This window comes from Zosterops lateralis, assembly GCF_965231275.1.
Source record: "Zosterops lateralis genome assembly, chromosome: 1".
NCBI lineage: Eukaryota > Metazoa > Chordata > Aves > Passeriformes > Zosteropidae > Zosterops > Zosterops lateralis.
The window spans coordinates 70,368,602-70,391,083 of NC_139762.1; the positions used below are offsets into that span (position 1 = coordinate 70,368,602).

A 22,482-nucleotide genomic window follows, 5' to 3' on the forward strand; every position below is an offset into this window, starting at 1 on the left:
TGCTGGAAAAATTCAGCATATACAAGTAACCAGCACGTATTGGAGACCCTTGCCTTATTGAAGGCCAAATTAAGATTTATGAATTCCCATGTATTTGCTTCTTGCCTCTCCCTTGTTTCACAGCAAACAAATTCAGAGACCTGAAAATGAGTGTTGAAAGAAAACAAAGCAAAAATCCAAGACTTCTGGGTCTGACAGATAAAGAAGACAGGTTTTGCACATCTTCACTGCAGTGCATTGATGCTGTTAATATTCAGCAACTTCCCCAGAAGTTATACCTGAATGAGATTATCTATAACCCAGCAATGTTTAAGACTGCAAAACACTCCAAAGAGTTCAGTTTCAAATTCCCAGAACTGAGCAAAATGCTAAAACCAGTATAGTAACTTCTGCTGGCCCATTAAGCCCTCTCTACAGCAGATAAGGACAAATACTTCAGTTCTGCTGTTGCTTCTGCTTTCCAAACATTGTCCTTAGTGTAACAGTTGTGTTTTTAGAGTAGCTACATCTTCCAGTTAAAAGAATAAGAGTAATATGTTCCATCCAACACCACCTTATCTTTTTTATTTTCAATTTGCAAGCAGTGCTTTTTTGATTTCACTGAATCAAAGCACTTCACTGTACAGCAAGTACAATATTTACTATTTCAGGTAGTGCCACAAAGAACCAGTGTTCACTGCTAGGTGCAGAAAGGATGCAGCAGATAAGAGGGCTGGAACTGCACTGCTGAACTCATGGCCAGGTCAGCCACAAGATCCCTTCTCTGAGTCCAATTTATTTGCTTTTAACATATGTACAAACCCTACCAGAAACACTTCAGAATTCACCCACCTATTTTAGTTAAACTTATGCTGGTCCCTCCTAGACTGCAAAGTCTGACAGCTACATGGCAGTACAGTAAAAGAAGTTTTATCTTACTTCAGCTTAACTACATGGTTGCAAAATTCACTGTTATATGGACCTCATACTCCAGGCTCTGAATTGAGCCTTGACCAGCTGACTGCAGAATTTGTCTTCCCCAAAGATCATAACAATAGAGAACCACCTCATACCAGAGCCATTTGTAATAATGATCTCCTTGGACTCTTCAGAGGGTACCAATAAAATATCATTGCTCATTGCAGACAAGGCCTTTTAACACACCAAGAAATATTAAAATATCTGGTTTTGCCCTTTCACCTTCAATGCCCTTTTCTTCACCTCACAAATCTGTAACATTTCAGATAAAAGCCTTTTGAGCCAGGGACTATCATATCTATTGCATTAATACTGCAACAAGTACTGCCGGAATCACAAGCAGCCCAGGTTCTGTTTTATTTGATCCTTTGGTGCAAACATTCACTTCCCCTAAAACTCTTTTTTTCTACCTATTGATCCCCCTAACTTCCTCAAAGAAGAGTGCTAAATCATGGCAAGTGCTGGGAGTTACATAACACCACCAGAAACATGGTTCAGTGGACAAACACAAGAGATTTATACCCAGAGGCAATTCTGACAGCCAAGGAGAAGCCATTTCAACACAAATAATTTAGGCTCACTTATTCTTCCCCTTTTCTGAATACCTACCTTAGATCCACATGCTTAATATGAGGCATCCTTTTTAACACCTGGAGGTTCAGAGTATCCAGGCAGTTTCCTGACATACAGAGCTTGTCCATGGCAGTCAGCTTCTCCAGCACTCCAGGAATGTCAGTGAACTCGTTGAAGGACAGACTTACATAGCTGAGTTGATGCATATGCTCCAATTCATCAGGAAGGGACTGGAGAAAGTTGCCATCCAGCAAAAATGTCTGCAAGCTATTACAAGAGGGGAAGGGAGAGTGAAGAAAATGAGTGACCTGTTAAATCACTTTTCCTTCCTATAAACACACTAATCTGCTGCAGTTACAGTGACATACAAAAGGGCAGCAGAGAGAAAAATGTTAATGAATAATGCTGTAACATCTGCTACAGAAGATATCCAACAAATAATGTAAAGGTTTGGCAACTATGAAGTGTAGGCTGTTAGACAGTTCTATCTCCAGAACTACAATTTGTATAACAGCTGAAGAACATAAGCAAGAAGGGTTAAAAGATTTTCTTCCCCGTGAAGGTGACCCTTGTGTCAAAAGCTGGAAGACTGGAAGAGCTCTGAGGCACAAAGTGTGCTTTCCCTCCATCTACAATTGCTTCCATATGGATCTACAAGCCAGTCTGCTCTGACAGTAAGCTTAAACTGTTTCTCATAGCAGGAGTATGCAGAGTAATGAAACTGCTTGTTGCCTTTGTTATTTGTCAGGCTGTGCATGTGAAAGTTCTAAGAAAGTACTTGCTTGTGCATTTCGCCTACAACTGCTGGAATGCTTCTGAGGGCATTGCAGGACACGTTGAGTTCAGTCAGGGTTGGGATACTGCAGACTGCCAGTGGGAAGTCTCCTAAATTATTATTCGAAAGGTTAAGGCTCTTCAATTTGGTGAATCTAAAATGAGATAAGAAAAAATAAAGGAAATAAATAAGTAATCCACACTAAGTTAACTCACAATAATTAATATGAGGTGAGTTTGATTATATAAATACAAATCCCACACATTTTTAGTTTATATGCTCAGAACCAGGGAAACTACCCGACACTCAACACTACTTATAAGAGTTCACTCATGTTAAGCTGACAAAGAGAAACAGACCCTCCTGAATAACACATTAAATGTATTTTTCAATGAGTATAACAAAGAACAAGTCCCTTGCCATCCTTATTATTTCACTTCTGTGGTATCTCACTCTGTACTAAAGCATTGCTGTTTTCCTCAATCCATTTTTCAGTAGTAAAACTACCCTTGTGACACAGGTTACAAGGTGCAGGAAAGTCTTAGACTATTTGAACACTAATTTTTTGTGGTGCTCCTGACCTGTGTGCTCAGGACCATTCATGTTTGCCTTTCACATAAAAATTCTCATTAGAAGAGACTGTTTGGAATACAAGTAGGAAATGTGCTGAATTGAAACAGAATTTAGCAAGGCTTCTGTAGTGACAGAGGCAAAATTTTGTCCTTGACATGTCACAGAACTCTTAAAAGCTCCTTGGCTTATCACTTGCATGTGTTTGCATTACTAAAAATGACCAAAACCATTTAAACAAAAACCCCAAGAAGGGGACAATCCAATTAGCCAGCCTGCATGTTCAGCAACATTATTATGGTTGCCTGACAACCACTGGGAGGTGTGCCTAAAGCCAAGTGAAAGGATGAATGAAAAGATCTGTGTCAGACTCCGATAGATGGGAGGAAGTTTCTTTTCTGGCACGGCTTATACCAGGACATTTTATCTGGATTTAATTTTCCCTTCATTAAGCATCAAGTCCTTTATTTGTGTGAGCAGATTTTTATATAACTTGGTGATGGAAGCAAAACTGCACCTATGAGTGCTTCTATTCCACATAAAAGTAATCTCCAGCAGCATGTGCCAGTGTATCCATAGCCTCTGCATCAGCCCAATCCTACCTCAGAGAACTTTGTCCTCCTCCACCCGGAAAACATGGAGAGCAAATGTATCGAGGATTAAAAGGTTGAAGAATTTTAATAACACGACTTAAAAATCCCTAGCAGCTACTGCAATCAACTGGCACACGCCTTTAGTATTGCCTAAATCAAACTCATTTAGTCACTGACTAAAATTCAACTGCAAACATAAGCAGCGCCTTTGTACAGTACTTCAGAGAGGGCTGCTGAGCCCCAAAGGGAGGCTGTAAACACACAACTTTCACACAGGCTCGCAGCAAGCAAAGGAATGCTGTACTCTCTAGTGGCATTTTGGTGCAATGATGGCAGGAGAAAAAAAAGATAGAAAAATCATTGACAGAGTTATCACAAATTTTGAACACCCTGTGCCATGCTGGAGGCAGAAGAGGTCTGGAAAAAGTTAGATGGAGACTAAAGGAAATCTTGCAATCAAATTAGTGCTGCAGGGGAAAAAATGCTACTGTGCAGAAACAATGACTAGTCTATCTCTAAAGGGAGAACTGTAAATTAAAAAGGTGACAAGGGTAAGTTAATAAGGGCTGCTAGCCAGAAAAATAAATACACACATTTTAAATGCTATACCTTTATATTCCTTTATTTTGAGAGAAAGGACTTAAAAATCTTGAACCTAGAACTGAAACACATAATCCTGCATTTATCTTGAAGATAACTGTAGATTTAGGGCACAGATATACTGCCTTGAAAATTGGGGTGTTTCTGTGGTGGAACAGCTGTCCCACATCATCCTCAAAGTTAGCTGCAAATGAAAACAAGAGTGCTCCAAGCACTGGACTCTGAGCCTTTAGAATATTTTTTCCCAATATTTAGGCAAGTACAAAAATAGTAAAAATGGGAAGATTAAGTCAAAGTAACTAAGCTGCTGGAGAAACATCAAAACATAGTCTTTCCAATTTTCAAGCCAACCATGAAAAAAGAATGAACTCATTTAACAACCACACCAAGGCTACAGCGTTTACCTGTGCTAGTCTGTAGTCTCAAAAGGATAGTCTCAGGGCTTTTATCCACTAAACAATCTACTGGAAGATCCCAAACACAACATTGAGATAAAATTACAGAAGATCAAACTAACAGAGGAAAGAGGACTGGGGCAGCAGGTGGTAAAGGAAGCTAAGAAATACAATAACTCCAGTGTCATGTTCAGCTTCAAGGTTTTCTGCATACATTCTTGTGCATAACCGCCCTAGGTCAAAGAGGACGAGGGGAAAAAAGCTTGCCCTCCCCGACATATCTGGATTACATCTCTACTACTCTAATGTATGCTGTAATGTGTGCTTATTAAAGGTCTTTGGTGAGTAATCTGACTACTCAGGACACAAACTGAACTGGTTAACTGGTCTATATATGTGTAAGTGAATTTATCCAGTATTGGATAAACTCATACAAAACACGCATAGAAGTGTACATCAAAAAATCCACAGATCAAAGTTCATTGTTGAATCACACTCACTGAAACGCTGCAAGACAGACATTATAGTCTTAGCTAAAGTTAAAAGACTTCAGCCAGTTTTAGACATCTGGCCAGAAAGAGGTATTTTATTTCCTCATTGCAAACACATTCATTTAGAAAATGCTAAAGTAATATTTCTGCTCATGGAGCACTATCAAGTACAGAATATTACTGAGACAAACTAGCAGGCATTTGCTCAAAGTTAAGATCTAAGTCCACCTCTCACCTTTGGCCATTTCCCACTATCCACATCACAAACATGGCAATGCACTTCCATTATGGAGCACTGCCACACTGCACATTTAAAATGCTGAATTGTTTACAGTGCTTCTTATATAGATTTGCAGTCAGTCACACCAGTATCACTTGTATATCACATCAATATAAATAAGGTAGGAGAGAAGTATTTTACAGACTCAAGATTTCTGTTGCGGCTGAGTTTGCAAAGCACCAGACTTCCAATAGATTTTAGAGAGCAATATCATTGCTGTTTTCTCGCATCCAAATCTTTACCCCTATCAGAAGTAGGCACACACACATCAATGCTGCCCACATGGCATTGCTAGGAAAAAAAAAAAGTACAACATTGCTTGTTTGAGGCATGACAGTGTAATAACCTCATATCAAGTTGATATATATAAGCTTTTTGTCCTCTTCTCCATTCTTCCAGTTCTAGACTTTGTTATCTCTTAGTAAAAGTCAACCTGAAGAACAGCATCTCTCAATACACTATGCTCAGTTAGCTTACTAAGCTTTTGATTGTAATGGCCAATACTTAAACACTCACTTTGCTGAACAAAAATAGCCCTACTTTAAGCTAGAGCAAAACGTTGACATGTGAAGCCTTGGGTTTAAACATGCAATATGAGTGAACACTAATTGCCCTAATTGAGCCAAAACCTGCCCATTTATTTAATCCTGAAGCTGCCACTTCAGGAAGGGCTTGAGTTTGACATAGGCAAAATAAGGAGAGGTACTAATAAGAGAAGTTTGTATCATGGCAAAGCAATGAACTGACTGACATGCTAATTTCAAATTCAGACCTACCCAGTGTGAACAGCAGAGGAATTTCCATCACACAACACAGCATTTGTGTTCCACTATGTTTGGGGCAAGGGGAATAGTGTATTGCAACTGGTGGTCACACACCATAATTGAAATCCAGCCATAACAGGTTCATCTGACAGAACTGGTCTTGCCCTACTCTTACAAAAAACAATTAAAATGCAGTATTTTACTACACTTGCAAGGGAAGGCATGGCTTAACAAAGAACTCAGTCTTTATTATAAGGAAAACAACACTTTTCCAAACCTATTTCCAGAACCCAGGCTCTCATGACTGTGCTGTGGTTACAGCTCAGTATTATTTTCAAGCAGCAACATAAGTGTCCCTCAGTTTCAGCACCATTTCTGAGCAGAACAATGGCATTTGCCTTGCAGTGCTGTGACAAGCTTTAGAACCAAACTAAAACTTGCTACCTTCTTGAACACCTGCTACTTTGGCCACTTATTTAATCATGAAGAGAATTTCCATAGAATTCTGCCATGGCAATTTCACCTTTGGAAATAAAAGGTGCAATTTATTCCCTTTTTCCAGTTGGGTTGGATGGCCTTATTGTCTAAGGGAGCTGCTAGCCTAGTACCAGAAATACTGTCATATAATTCCCTTTCCAGAAAGCTGTCATTGCAAGTGTCTTACATTACTAAGACAATTCAAATGAACAAAGAATCAGATGTTAAGTCAAATTCAGACTACCTCCAAACTTAACAACGATAAAGCTTTTATTATATTATATGGTTGGTAAGAGTACCATAAAGACAAGAGAACCAAGTGTATGTTTTGTGAGTGGAAATAACCTGTACCCACACTATTGCACAACGCAGTCCTCAATTTCTGCACATAGCTACCATACACTGCTTCATATGGGGAGAAAGACTGACCTCAGAGGAAGGACAAAATTCTTAAGAAAAAATAGTGAAAATATATTAACTTCCCCTCTATTGGAAATTTATAATTGAAATACAAAAGCTATTGAAAAAATACAAAAGTTATTGAAATAACTAGGGGTGGACTTTCAAACTGAAACATGTTTAATTACATGAAAAGAAAACCCTTATTCAGAAGCCATATCCAAAAAAACTAGACAAGTAAACTGGAGACTGATATGCAATAAATGGATTCCATAAATATGTTCACTTGTTGAAACATCACTTGGAAGAGCTACTGTTGGTAGCTTAGCCTTACAGTTCTCTAAAGTGAATCCAATTAATTGAAGTGCAATTTCTACTTTCAAAACACACCTTTTTTTAAAAATGCTATTTTTATAGCATATATCTTACTACCATTTATTTTTTTCATATCACTATTAAGCTCACTGTTCCAATTTAAAAAATAAAATTAAATTAAATGTGTTTCAGGCATTAAACCAATTTTGCAACTGTCCCCACTTAATCGTTTGCAGAGACTTAATTTTATGATTTAAATATTATTTAATTAAATGCCACTGATTTTTGCTGGGTGTTCACAAGGGCACTTTCTTGAGATCACAAAGATACACAGGAGTTAAGGAGAACACAATCATGAAGGTTTGGAAAGATGCACTAACAAAAGCAAACACTTTCTTCAACATCTTTACAAGTTGGATAAAACATGTAAACAATAAACTCCAAGTGCCATCTTTAGCATAACAAATATTTTTTAAAAAAATTCTAAAGCTACAGAGATGAGAAAATAAGTGTAGCATTAAAATATGGCAAGCACAGGATGGGGTTTGTTACTAGAAGACCTCTGGTTGCCAATACCACACCAACCTTTCCTCTTGCCCTGCTGCTTAGAAAGCTGCCCTTCAGTGTTTGCCTTCAAGTGAAAGAGGAGAAACTGTATAAAAATAAGGTTTCCTCATCTCCAAGACCAACAGAGTTGGGAGAGGAAGCTCTCCACGCCTTCACACACCATGGAGCAAGCAAAGTTAGCATACTCCACATATTAGGATTCATTTGAATATCAAAAAAAAAAAACAACACCAAACAACCAACCAAAACCCAAACCACTAATTTCCCCACAAAAAAAAAAAAACCCAAAACTAGAACAAACCAAATAAAAACAACAAAAAGCAAACAACTACAAGAAAACAAAGAAAAAAAAAAAAAAACTCAAAACACAAACAATAGATCCCCCAAAATAAAGGGGACAGAGTGGAGGGGTGGCAGTGGGAAGGACATGGATCAAATCTTTTCCACTGCATCCACTGGCAGTGCCCCTACAGGGCCTGACAAAGGGGAAGATGTATAATTAACACTTATTAAACCATCCAACCTTCTCCACTAAGCTCAGTTTCATACACCAATAGCAATAATGAAAAGGAGCATCTCAATGCACTTTGAGTGCAGGCTGGAGACCTTCCTCCCTGCTCCTCAATCTCTAGGTACAAGCTAAGATGAAGCTGCATCTCACACTGATTTGTAGCAACCTTGCCTGCTGGGTTCATACCAGTTAGGTTGGCAATACTGGTTCCTCCTCGCTTCCAAGTGTTCTCTTAACAAAGATTATATTTTAAATTATGTCCTAATTGCATAATGAATTTATAAGGAGGGTTTAGCTTGAGGTTGCCTGAAATCCTGGGTTTTCAGATAAAAATTGGAAACTGGAAGGGATTTCAGAAACACTTGCATCAGTAATTCAGAGTGCTCTAGACTTCTCCTAACCTAGAGATGCATCTTCAAATTTCTGCCAGTAGCCCCAAAGGGTATCACCTGAGATGCCAGAGAAGGCAGTTAATTTCTATAAGGGCTCTGGGAGAGAAATTATACCAACTCATCTTAAGATATAAGTCCATATAATCACTGTCAACAGTTAACAACCACAATGAGAATAACCATCCATTTTTATATAAAACTGGCAAGCATAACTTTATCAATTTTGAAAACAACTTTGTGTCTTATCACATCCCCCTTTTCTTTTAAATTTGCAACAATCTTCGCTTAAAAATCCACATACTGGTAACTTACTCCTCAACATTAACAAGAAAATAATATTCTTGATGCCAACCACTTTTTCCAACAACACTAACTGAAACAATTACTTATGAAGTGTTCTCAGTCCAGTTAAGCAAAGCAACAGTAAATAAAGACTATGGTCTATTCTTTTGTCTCAAACCCAGAGCAACAGTACTTTGCAAAATTAGCAAGCCTGAACTCCTGAACAGCATTTCAACTGGGGAACTTCCTCTCTTCTCGAAAAAAAATAAATAATAATTAAAAAAATATATATATATATATATCCTTTCTTGTAGTTTTAAAAGATTCTGTGAGGAAGAACAAGTAGCATCATTTGCTACCTTTTTCAGCACAGATGAATTTTCAGATGGCTTACTTGTATACATAACATGAAATATGTATTCCCTGGTAAGCAGGAAAAAAATAGAGGTAGCTGTATTTACCTTTCAATATTCAGAGAGTTTAGTTATGGAAGTTCACAGCTGCAGAGCATCAATAGCAACAAAAGGGGGTTGAGTGGGCAGTAAAGCAAGTCAAAGTGCAGCTACTGGGGAAAAGTACATCCACACCTCTGTACACCTTCAGATGCCATGTACTAATTAGGACTAAACATTTTATTCATAAATGCAACAAATTATATTATTTTAACAACTGAAAGAAGCAACTGCATAAATAAAAATATATATTCCTTTTTTTCCCAATACATTCCTGATCGTACCTGCCATGTCAGTGCACTAGTCAGCATGTCATTAATGTGACCCAGCTGCTTGCAAGTCTATTCAGTGGGTGGCTGAAAAGTTAGTATTTTATTGTGTCTTTGACACACTTGTTCTGAAATCCAGGATTCATTAAATTACCACCCAAAGTGATTTATTAAGAGGACTGCAGCACCAAGAACTGCTTATAGCAAGACAAATTTTCCCAGACTGAGTTGCTAACCAGGTTTTACTTTAAAAGAGTACCAGGAAGGGTAAGTATATAAATGCCAATGTGTTTTATTCACAGCATCCAAGCACATGGCTATTTTGGAGCCTTAAATACCTGTAGGTTTGATTCAGTGATTCTGTGCCTCATGTGTGGCTCCAATTTAGCAATTGAGAATTTTGTAGAAAAGCCAACAGTACCAAATGAGAACAGCAGAGATTCTGTACTTGCTTTCCTGTGATTTGAAAGAACACGGGTGAACAAAAAGAGACTTGGTTTATTCAGTAAAGTTTTACCTTGTGCAACCTCTATAAATCTGAAAATGGTTTTATGGGATTGGTTTAAAAAGAAAAAATAAATCACAACGTGTGTTCACAGGAACAATGAGCTTCACTTTACATGTTTTGATATTGGGTTTCAGTAATCATTTCAAAACATACAGTACCCTCCTCTTTCTAGGTATTTGTGCATTTACTGACTAGAGTAGCAGTCAAACTAGCTCAAAGCTTTTTGGGAACACAAGTAAAACTCAAGTTTTCCCACACAAAGGAGAAGCCAGTTCTATGTTTCTTAGGGCAAGGAGAATGGCTTGGGAATACACTCCAGGGTCAGGCTCATGCTTTTGCTGCAAGTAGGGCGGCAAAATACAACCAATGGGGCATCACTTTTCTTAACCCTCAGCAGGAACTACCACTACTTCACAGAACCCTCCCCACTAGCATGGCAATGGAAACAGTGGCAACAACTTCATCCAGCTACTCACTGTCTGGGTGATGCCACCTGTGCTGAGTGAAGATAAGGCTGGAGGACATCAAGCAGATAAAGGGAAACATCAAGGGCAGGAGTTTCTAATGTACCAACTCAGATACACCAAAATGGTGCTCTGTAACGTAATTTTTTTTCCTCCAGAAGTTCCCAGCCCTGCCTTGTGCCTTTTTGCCAAGCTCAAAGCAATGGAAACAGAGCAGTCTATTACTCACTTACAGAATAGGACCAGCTCACAGAAGAATGAGAGACAATCAGTTCTGTAGCTCAGGTATATGCCACTTCTCCAGATTCTCCTCATCTCAGAAGAATCTCAGAAAACAGGAGAAATATATCTTGTCACCTGAACTCTTTCACTATTTTATGTTCAGGCTGATGTTAGTAAAAAAATGTATTAGTTTATTAACTCTTGGTAAGACTCATCAGCTGTTGCTACAACTGCAATAGCCGGAGAACATTAAACAGAGAATGAATACTGCCCATCACATTAATTATAAATGCTTTTTAAACCTAAACAGAATTAATGTAGGTACATGGACAAAGCAAAATCAAGTATGTCCTTCACACTTTATGATATTTAAAAAGAAAAAATTATAAGAAGTCATTAGAGACTGATTGATTATTTGTCTATGTTCATCGCTAGCTTATGCTAAAATTCCATGTGCTGTCTGGAGACCTGACATTCACAGTCCAGTCAGAATTCCTCTCCAGACTGTGCTCATAAGGCCTTGGAATAGCTGCCTGCTTTGTTTGTGAAGCAGATTTGCTGGGTTCATTCATCTTCCATTATGCCAAATTTTTTGTTTTTCCAAAATGAAATTGGAATGATATAAAAATACAACAGCCCGCATAATCCATCTTGTATTTTTCAGTTGTTTTTCAAAGAAGAAGGGATTTAGAAATGTGGTTTAAAACATTTTGTTTGAACAGGACCATCCACAAATATAATCTTGAGGTATTCTGCAATTCAGTAACCAGTGAAATTAAAATCACAGCTTTGTATTCAGTATGGGAACATTCATCTTTCTGAACACAGAAAGCCTGCTGATTCCACAGAACACATACATTAAATCATTCAGAGCACCAATCATGCTGCTGTCTACCCATTTGTTACATTCTTAGATGAGCTGTGGTGGAAAGAACTGGAAGGTTATAGATACCAAGAAAGAAGAATTTGGATTGAGCAGAGCAGAGAGAGGACAGGAGCCAGACTAAATTTACAAAATCAGGGCTCTCTTTGCTTGGGGGTGGGGGGGTAACAAAAAACTACTTCACTTGGTCACATGCAGGTCCTACTTCACTACTGTTCCTGCCTAGAATGGCTGCCTTTGATGGGCAGCTCACCAACTCATGCTCAGTCACGCAAGTCAAAGGCTGAAGAACTACAGTCTGGCCTCAGTAGGTAGATAAAAACATATTACGAACACATTGCATTTTGGGCTGAAAATATCCTTCTATTTACAAGAAAACCATGAAGTTTCTTAAGAAAGCCAGTCTGCTTCTAACACACAAAGTTAACCAACTTCTGAAGCATCAGAGTCAGGCCAATGTTCCACAAGAGGAGGTAGTAATTTTTAGGAAAGTTCCTGCAGATCATGGCTCCAAGGACAGAGGAAGAGTAGTAGAACCATACCACTTTACCTTTGTAATTCACTAAGTGCTCTGCTTGTGGATGGGTTGGGGTTTAGCCTCAGGAAATTCTGCTTTAAATTGAGATGAGTGAGGTCTTGGCTATAAAATAGGTTGGCAGGCAGGTGCTCCAGGCTGCAGCATGAAAGATCCACTGAGCTGATGCGTTGTGATGCAACCTGGAAGTCAAATACAACACCAATATATTAATACAGTAATAACAACAAGAACATTTCCTTCACCCCTACCAGCACAAAATAAACTGTTCTGTAAGCACAGCAGAAGCCAGTGTTGGCATATACCAGTGATCTAACACAGTTTAGATAATTGCTGCAAGTTATGCCATGCTCTCTTTCTTGGCCTCAGTGCTTAAACCAGGTCCATAGACGGTTAGCAGACAGAAAAGAGCAAAGGTTTCTCAAATTAATACATGAAATTAATCCATTTTCGCTTATGAAGTTATGCAATAACTGCCAGAAAGAAAAGAAGGTTTTTGACATGAGCTTTGGTTTAGTCCTTTAGGAAGCATTGCCTTCTCCAATTGAGCAGATGCAAGTGGTTAGCAGTCATCACCACTGTGTTGGTTTCATATGTCCAAGATGGGTATCAAATGACAGAAGAAGAGTTACTCCTTTTTCACCTTACTGAAGAGAAAAAATAACTCAGCAGCAAAGCATCGAGCACTCATTTCTTCTCAATGAATTAGAAGACTGCCCAAAAGTGATAAAAAATACGACGAAAACAAAACTGAGATTTGGAGGCTTAACACTGTTTTCTAGAAAGAGGAAAGTAAAACAAACACAATCTATAGAGGCTAAAAAAAAATCATACCACCTAGCACTATATATGTAGATAGCATCAGTCCACAGAGACCTATTAGCAACTTCAAGTAATGACAGTGCTGCCCCTTTTCATATCTCTAGGCTATACCTCAGTGAACTACATCTTCCAGTTTTACTTACTAGACTTTACTAAAAATAAATAAAATATCACCAGCAAAATCAAAAACAAACCCAAGCAAACCCATGGCAAAGCACCACCACACAATAATGCAAGGCAGTGGGGATGGTGGGCAAGGAAGAGGAGCCAAATGCTAGAAGACAACGCATTTTTGGAACAGGTATGGCTGAATCAAAGGAAGAGACGCAAACAACTTCACCACGATTTTAGACTTCTGAGATCACACCAACAGTGCTCAAATGGTTATTGTGTTCTGTCAGCTGCTCACATCAAAAACAGCTATCATTTCACTGGCCTTTTATGCTGGGATTCTGGAGGTACAAACACCACATCTGACGGGCAAAAAGAGGAAAAGACCCAACTACTCCTCATCAATGCCCCGCGACGTAAGAGCTTCGCAACTCTGATGAAGGACACACCATAAAACCTTCTGGGCACAGACAGAGTCCCTGCCACAAAGTACTCAGAAACCAGAAGCATCAGGTTTGGAGGAAGTAAGTGAAGTAGCTTCCCACTGAAATGAAAGCCACAGAAATTTTTTTCCTCTCTAACACAAGCTACACAGGCCTCAGGATAAGTGGTTGCTATTATAAAAACACAGCCATAAGCTTCAAGGGGAATAGACAGTGCAGTGTTTCTCCCTAACACAACCGTTAATATTCCAGTCCTCCCACATCCATTAAAATGCTTGAATTTTTGTTACTCAATTAGTTCAGTCCTTTTGTTACAGTAGCTAGTATTTTTCTTTCCCTTGTAGTATGAGACAAGAATTATTCATAGGCTATACTGAGCAGTCATCTCTGAATGCTGGGTATTCAGTCTGTTTATGCCCAGTACCGCACAGTTCTGATCACACTGCAAACACAAGAGATGAAAAACTGCTGACACCCATTAAATTAAAAAGGAGAAATGTTTAATTTCAGGTGTAATGCTTGTATACACTGTTGCTCCAACTACTTGTTTGGAATGTGATATGAACAGCAATAAGCAACCCAGCAGTGCTTAGCAAAGCACATTACTCTAAAAATATCTCAAGAACCAGAAAGGGCAACTCTGAGTGGGAATCATGATAATGCAGCCAAACAAAATCAAATATACAAATTCTACCGTTGCTTCAAAGAAGGATGCAAATCCTTCCTTAAAACTGAGAAACCCTGTGAAATAAATCTAGTTAAAAGTAATTTTGGTTTTACAGGTTGTACGTACTGGTTATTGTTTGATTTTTTTCTTTAAAAAAGGAACACTTTATTATACAAAGCAATTAATATTTTCATGCATGTGACAAATATTGAATGATGCTTTTACAAGACAGATAACTGTAAAAGTTAAAACCATATTTTACAAGGTGTTAGTTCTGGAATCAACTGTAATTTTATCAAAGTCTTTCTGTTACCAAACAGTACTCTAAGAATTAACTCCCAAATTGTTACAAGGAAGGATATGTTTACTCATATAAACATAGTTATTCTCACAGGCAGGGATAAGCATTTTCTCTTTTCATACTGTTCTATCACAAATTCCTACAGAATAGAACAACAAGATGAAAAACAAAGAAGAGTAACAAAGGAAAGCATCATCTTAATACTTTCTTTAATTCACCAGAAATTTTCACCAGTTATTTTGAAGTTGAATATTGAAATTCAGAAATCATGTTGTTCTGAAATCAATCTTCCAATTGTCTACAATTGACTTGAGCATATCAAGACTGCGCATGCTTGAGTTTGCTATTGTTTATTAAAAGCAAATATTTTTTTTTCTAAAAGATGATACAGTTCTTTAGTAAAGCACTGGGTTTCCCTGAGTCACTATGGAGAATCACTGCAGAGATAAGCTGATAAAAGATGGGAAAATGCTGAGTAGAATATTCTTCACACTCAAAAGAATAAAATGCATTTGGAGAAAAGGACATTATGTGCAGAAAGTCGTGCTTCACTGGAAGAAAACAAAACCAAAACATTTCACCGTAAATAAATATCCCAATAAGTTATTTGGGCTGTGTTCAACACATCCATGCTCCTACAAAAATTGTGAAGAGTTGGTGTGGTAGCACTGCTAGAGGGAAAGGCTTTTTGGATACACATGGAACCTCCATTAAGTGCTTGTTATGGTTTGTTTGATGTTTTCTTGTGGAAAACTCCAGTATAGCTGTTTGATATGCTGTATGTACACACATAAAAATAAAACCACAAGCAGCACAATGCAAAACTCCACAGGCAGAAGCCACCATGGCCCAAACCAATCCCTCTCAAATGTCTTCTCATCATATCCCAAACTGCACAGACCCTTCACACTTGTGTCACATAAAACCCCTGTTGCATTTCCAGCACCAGTAACACTGAGGAAATGGCTGGGGCAATGACCTTCTCAGAAGATGGCACATCACAAGCCCTCAGTGACAAGAGCTACAGCAGGAGCTGCAGAGTCAATGCTGGTCTCTGCAAGACATGCAACATTTGACAGCCAGGCAGCTCAAACACAAAGATCTCACACTTTTTGAAGTCTGTGTTTCAGTTAGGATATTTAATCATAAAAAAATATAAATAAACAATATGAAATATGCTGCTTTCTCCATTCCCTGGATATGATTTCTAAATACTTTACAGTCTGTCATTGTGTTGCAATGTCTCCTACTGTAATATCAGATAAGTAGTACTGGGATAAGGCCACAGTGATTTTTGTACATCAAACCACAAAGTCCAATGGAAGATTTTTTTTTTTTTCCGGTTCCTGTTGCAATCTCAATTATGCATCCTAAGCCTACACTGTTCTAATTTTTTCGGTCTTCACATGAATATGGCAAACTAACTGTAGTTTTGAAGAAGTGATACATAATGTAGCACATGTACTACAAAAAGCTCTGGATTTACCCACTGCAAATACAAAAAACCTGTCATTGTGCTTTTAATTTTTGCACAGCAGCAACAAAATGCAGATTTACCCTGTAAATACCTCACAAATAATGCTGCTGCAGAGTGCTCTCCCTCCCCTGGGCAGTAGGACTCCTGCTCCTCCCCACCTGAGAGTTGCACACATGCCAAAGAAATAGCAATCTCCCTGCTATGAAAACTCACTTCTATACGTGTGTTACTTGTGTCACAAGACACCTACAAATAAAAAAAACTATTCAAAAAAGCCAGTGGTACCTCCGATGTCTAGATTCCAGGCAACACTTCAAATAAAAAAAGATTTGCCAAAGTGTTTTGATTTTAATTTTACTTACTATTTTTTAAAAGGAAACAGTATTTCAAGACTTGTGAAAATATGGTATGGGTTCACTGTAAATCTTTATCATCTGGCAACAAAAATACAGAAAAATATTTGCATCAACCCACATTCTTGATGCTTCTTTGCTACACAGGGCTTAAAAACCACTTTGCTTTGTCCATCACAATAATGACACCTCTGTCACTGAGCTATGCAACAAGACTGATTATTGTCTTTGTTTTAAAGCCTTGGCTATACTACAAAAATGATCTGTTGCTGACAATGGATGTCAGCAATAGGCACAGCTGAACCCAGCTGTATGGACAAACACAAGTCTTGTTTACACAAGCACATCTTTTGGTGTGACCTGTGGTGTGAATTTAAACCAATGTAATTATGTCTTTTTCCTGTTTACCCTCATCCCATTTCCTATAGCTCTATTCAGATAAGAAATTACTGCATAGGACTTCAACAGAAGACAAAATAGCAAAACAGCCCACACTGTACAGGCAGCCAAATTCCCAGTCTGTTTGAACTGAGTTGACAGTGTTAAATTATACCTGCTGTAGACATGTAATACAAAGGCAATTTAATTTTTCTCCTTTAGGATTTGTTTTTAAACAGTTTGCTAATCATCACAATCCCACCAATACCTGCATAAGCCTTAACTAAACAGCAATACATTGTCTTGAAATACCTAAACTAACTTGGAGCAAACAGGTTCTCCTCCTAACCTTGCTTCAAATCCTAATCCTTTTTTCTATCCAAACATCAAAGCCCTGCTCAGCAGAGAGGCCTCCCTCCACTGAGCTGAAGCCCACAGCCAGAAGCACATTGGTGCCCTGAGCCACAGCCAAGAGCTGAGGAACTGTTTAGCCTGGTAAACAATCTAATGCCAGAAAACTTAATGAAGGGGAGGGGAAAATAAAACATTTGCTTTTTCTTTAAAGCCATATATTTCCATTCTTAAATGACAACTGTTAAAATGGGTGGAGCCCAAGGGTAAAAGGGTACTGGCTTTTCTGGCATCTCCTTTTTGTTTTCTTTCAAATGTTACATTAGATACACGCCAACTCAAGCTAAGGGCCTTGAACAGAAAATATAAAACCCAGCAAAGAGGGTTTTTTTGAAAGCCTGTCACTCAAATCCACAAATCCAAGAGGCACTGCCACAGGTCAGAGTAGTAATTCCCTATTAAGATGCAGGGCAGAAGTGCATGCTAGTGTGGCAGCACTGACGGGGCACTCTTGCCCCATCTCTCCTCTGCAGATGAAGCAGCCAAAAGCCTCTATACAAATACCTCATGTCAGGAAGACTCAGGGGCACAAAAATAATTTAAACTTGTCCCTTCTCTGCTCTCTTTATCTCTGTACAAAGTTTTATAAACAAACAGGTCACTTCTACTTTTGGCCCTTGTGCAAACGTCTAACAACTGAAAACAGCATTAGAAAACATGTGTGGGGAGGGGAAATTTGTGAAGAGGATTAACCAGAAGTTGGGCTACCTTACTTCTCATGATAGGAGACCAGAAAAAAATTCATAGGTGTGAAAGCCAGTGTCCCAAGTTTAACATAAAGATCTTGACAGCAAGAATTCGACAAAAAAGGTGACATTCATCATCTGTCATTTGGAAATGCTGGGTAGTAATTTAAGTCATTACCAGAATATGAGTACTTTTGTTCCTCCTGGAGGAAAAGTACTCTTCTTTTAGAGATCATGTACTGGTATCAATATTACCCAGGGAATGATATCAACTCTGTACCTTGGTAGTAGTCACACTAGGATGCTCACACTAAGATCCCTTCAAGGACAAGGCTTAAGATGTAACTTAGAGTTAAATGACAGTAATTAGCTATAGCATTAAGCTACTTATAATTCAGACATGTGAATCTCCATTTGGTAGAGCAAGGAATATTAATATCCTTAGAACAGCTTGACTGAAAATAATTCATCTGTAAATACTGCAAAAGAGGTGACAGTCTCATAAAAATTAAGACAAACCCCTTTTTCTGTTACTATTCCTGTTAGATTTATTTTTTTACAAAGACAAGCTGCTGTACTGCCAAGCATGCAGACTTTGCAATGAGCAGGCCTCAAGCAAGGACTTTCTTTCAGCATTTTTCATTTCAGCATGGGAAAATCATGCAGTAGATCCTCACGAAAGAAATGCTAAGGCACATACAAGACACTAACTGCAAATCATGCCTGGCCTATCTGGTGGCCTTTTTATGATAGAGTGACTGCAGCAGCCAGCAAGGGAAGCCCAACCTATGTGATCCATCTGGACTTCTCTAAGGCCTTCAACATAGTCCCACACAACATCCTTACCTCAAAACCAGAAAAACATGGATTTGAAGGGTGGACCATTTAGCAGATAAGGAATTGCTGGATGGATGCAGCCTGAGTTATGGTTAACAGTTCTCTGTCAGGCGGAGGCTGGTGGAGGGGAGTGTCCCCTCAGGATCACAGCTCTTGCAACTAGTGCTCTTTAACACTTTTATCAATGACATAGTAAATACACCCTCAGCAAGCTTACAGATGACACAACAGAAGGAAGAGATGCCATCCAGAGAGACCTGGACAAATCTGAAAAGTGGGCCCACAACATCTCATGAAGTTTAAGAAGTCCAAGTCCTAGGAGCTGCACCTGGCTCAGGACCCAACTCCAGACGTAAGCACAGACTGGCAGAAGTCACACTGAGAGCAGCCCTGTAGTGAGGGGCTTGGGGGTTCTGGTGGATGAAAAGCCAGACATGAGCCAACAATGCCCACTCACAGCTGAGGCAACAAGCTACAAGATGAGCTGCATGAAAAGAGATGTGGCCAGGAGGGCAAGAGAGATGATTCTCCCCTTCTACTCTGCCCTTGTGAGACCTCACCTGGAGTGCTGCATACAGGTCTAAGGTCCCTAACACAATAAAAAGTGAACTTTTTAAAGCATGTCCAGAAGGCCACAAAGATAATCCAAGGTTGCCCAGAGACACTGGGGATGCCCCACCCCTGGAAGTGTTCAAGGTCAGATTGTATGGGGCTTTGAGCAACCTGGTCTACTGGAAGGTGTCCCTGCCCATGGCGGGGACTTTGGAACTAGATAATCTTTAAGGTCTCTTCCTTTCTATGAACTCAAGACATTCTATGATATACTACAGATTTCAGACTCTTGCCAGTAAGACTTACACTGGAATTTCACTCATCTGAGTCTCTCGAGTCCCATATGAAGAGGGTGGTAGAGTTTTTTGGTTTGTGTTAAGCAAGAGATTATGCTAGGTCCTCAATTTCTGGTCTAGGTTCTTTGACACAGTAGTATCATATGGATTAATCCTACAATGAGATGAACTCTTTTCGTGCCATTATTCCACTGTAACTCAGAAAGGCCTTCTGGCCCAAGTGTTTTGTAATACAAATTATCATGGATATAGCTCTACTGGCCTGGGGCCTAAAATTGGTCTCCAGCACTCATTCTCTTTTCTCCTTGGAGACTTTAATCCTTCTCCACTGACTACAGAAGAGGCCTAAGAAGAGTAAATGTCCCTAAAGTTAGGTTTTGCTAGTAATTCCTCTCCTTTCTTCCTCGCTGCTGGACTTTGTTTGGAAAGATTTTCAGTGTTACAGCCATTCAGTTTCAAGACCAGCTTCACTATCACCTTACACATACCAAAATACTGTGTAATGTCAGTCCCTGCAATCCCCTCCCCGTTTTACGGGATGTGCTCACTGCAGACACTTGGTTCCCCGAGCTTCACTAAGAGCAACATTACACTCATTCTCCCACTTGTTTCTACTCTTCCACTTCCAGAGATTACTGAAAACACTTTGGGATCCTTCTGGATTGAACACACCCTAAAAGGTAACATATGCAACACCTCACTGAGCTTCCAGGTGATGCTTTCCCATATTTATGCAAGAGCTGCACTAATCCAGCTTCAATAATATCAGAATCTGATTTAGAGGCTTCAAAATACAGTACTTGAATGGTATTCCAGATGTGTGGGCAATACCTAGTTTTCTGTTCTCACTCTTGGCTGCAATACTCCAATAACTATTATTAACTGAAGGCAGCAAGCCCAAAACAAGAACCAAGACTCTCTAAATTTCAGCAAAAGCAAAAAAATAACAAAAACCAAAAACCAGTGAAACTATAATTTCTCGAAAACACAAATTAAGAGCTTGAAGTCACCATTACACTTTAAAATCAGCTGAACTATTTAGACATGTAAAATTAATCACCTGAGACAAAATACCAGGCTTCCCTCCTGAACCATTACCTCACGCACACAGAGAAAAGGAAGTCAAGCTCCGCATGGAAACCAGAGGTTTGTTTATGTTTGAGTATTTGTAATCACCACCAAAAGGAAGCTGTGAGTTTATTTTTAGGGATCTATTTTTAGTGAAAGCATTATCTCAACATTGCCATTTTATGGTATTAGGGGGAAAAAATGGCTTCCTTGTACTAAACTTAGAGTCATCATATTTCCTGTAAGTAAGGATCAGCTCAAAAAAAGACCCACTGAAAAATGAGAAAATCCTACTGGGTTCTCTATTCTTGACTAGATGTTGAATCCACTTTTCTAACAGGCTAATGGTGCTGCTTCGTCTCAAGTGTGAAGAAACCTAAATTGTTATTCCCAAAGAAAACAAGCTTTGGTTAAAGGCTATTGTCAAAAGATACCCACTGATGCTGGCATAACACAAAACTAAATTTTAGGTCATATTAGAATAACTCATTTTCCAGCCTCCAAGCTCAACCAGCAAAAGAACCAGCAAAAAACCAATTACTTTGTCGTCACCTTCTCAGTGACCAACCAGCAAGTTCCTGACCTCCAACCTGTCCCCAACACACACAAAACCAGGCAGCCCAGAATCACAATGGTACATTCAAACACATAGACTGAGACTATAAAGCTAAAAGGAAATGTCAGAAGCTACTAACTGCAACACAAATAGTCTGTTTATTGCACACAGTCATTCCCTGTAGAATGACCACAGGTGATAACCAACAGCAAAAGGTAAAAGCAAAAATACTAATCTAGAAATTCAAATTGCATGGAAAGGAAAATTCTCCACCATATTTGTCCTAAAGAAGGTTGTCCATTGCTTAGGGGCCTTAACAGACACTTGGAGAGGAGACAGTGCATCCAGTGACATAAAAGTATGAATTGTCAGCACTGTTTGTACTCTGCTGTTTCAGGTAGATGTCTACACAAGTTGAGGAAAGACGGAGACTATGGCTGTAGAGGCTCCTGCACTACTTACTTGTGTAGTATAAGCTAAATTCTAATCTGTTCTTTTTTTCTGCTAGCTCCACAGTGCAAATAAATGTATGAAGAGAGGGTTCTGCACTGACATGAAAGGAATAAGGCCAACATGGCAGCACACCCTTCTCAGTTGAATTTGCTATTCTTGCTATTTTTACCATGTTTTAAACATAATGTATGCTGACATCATCATTTAGTGTCTCCTTTTTCACAGGCTATGGTTGTTTGGAACACCACACACTTCTGCAGACTTTAACACAGAGGTGACTGAAATAGGGAGAGGAAAATATAAAAGCACACGAGAGAAAACTCTTAAATTTCATAGGTTTTAAATCCTATTTTTAGACATTTCTTATATTTTCAAAAGCAGGACCCTTATGTGGGTAGGCACCTAAACCCCACACAACAACTTACTCCCAGCTACAGCTGTCCAACTCTGGTCGATGGTGTGCAGACACAGGAGGCTCTGTGCCTGTACATCTCTCCCTACCTACACAGACATGCACTATTTACAGCCCTTGTCCCTCACTGCCTCTCTTTCTCTACCTGCCCCATTGAACCGAGCACTAAAGCAGGAAATAACTGTCATATGAAGCTGTTGACACACCACCTGCTCTCCTGCAGCCAGGAGAAAAGAAGTTCTGTGGGGTCAGGTAACTCATCCCGGCATGCCCAGGGATGCCCCGGGCCCACTATTTCCAAGAAGATAAAATTCTGTAATGCATTCTGACATAAGCTCTGCAATACTGAATTTTTGAGGCAGGCCTTGACATCTCATTTAAACTG

General features: G+C 39.1%; 1 protein-coding gene across 1 annotated transcript in view; it reads right to left on the bottom strand.

Annotated features, from left to right (window-relative positions):
• Positions 1 to 22,482, bottom strand: part of PHLPP1 (PH domain and leucine rich repeat protein phosphatase 1) — a 135,162-nt gene that overhangs the window by 33,480 nt on the left and 79,200 nt on the right. The window contains exons 4-6 of the mRNA XM_083870625.1: positions 12,290 to 12,456; positions 2,313 to 2,459; positions 1,567 to 1,797 (exon numbers count right to left, since the gene is read on the bottom strand). Coding sequence (XP_083726751.1) covers positions 1,567 to 1,797; positions 2,313 to 2,459; positions 12,290 to 12,456 — 545 coding nt within the window. The remainder of the gene's footprint in view (positions 1 to 1,566; positions 1,798 to 2,312; positions 2,460 to 12,289; positions 12,457 to 22,482) is intronic.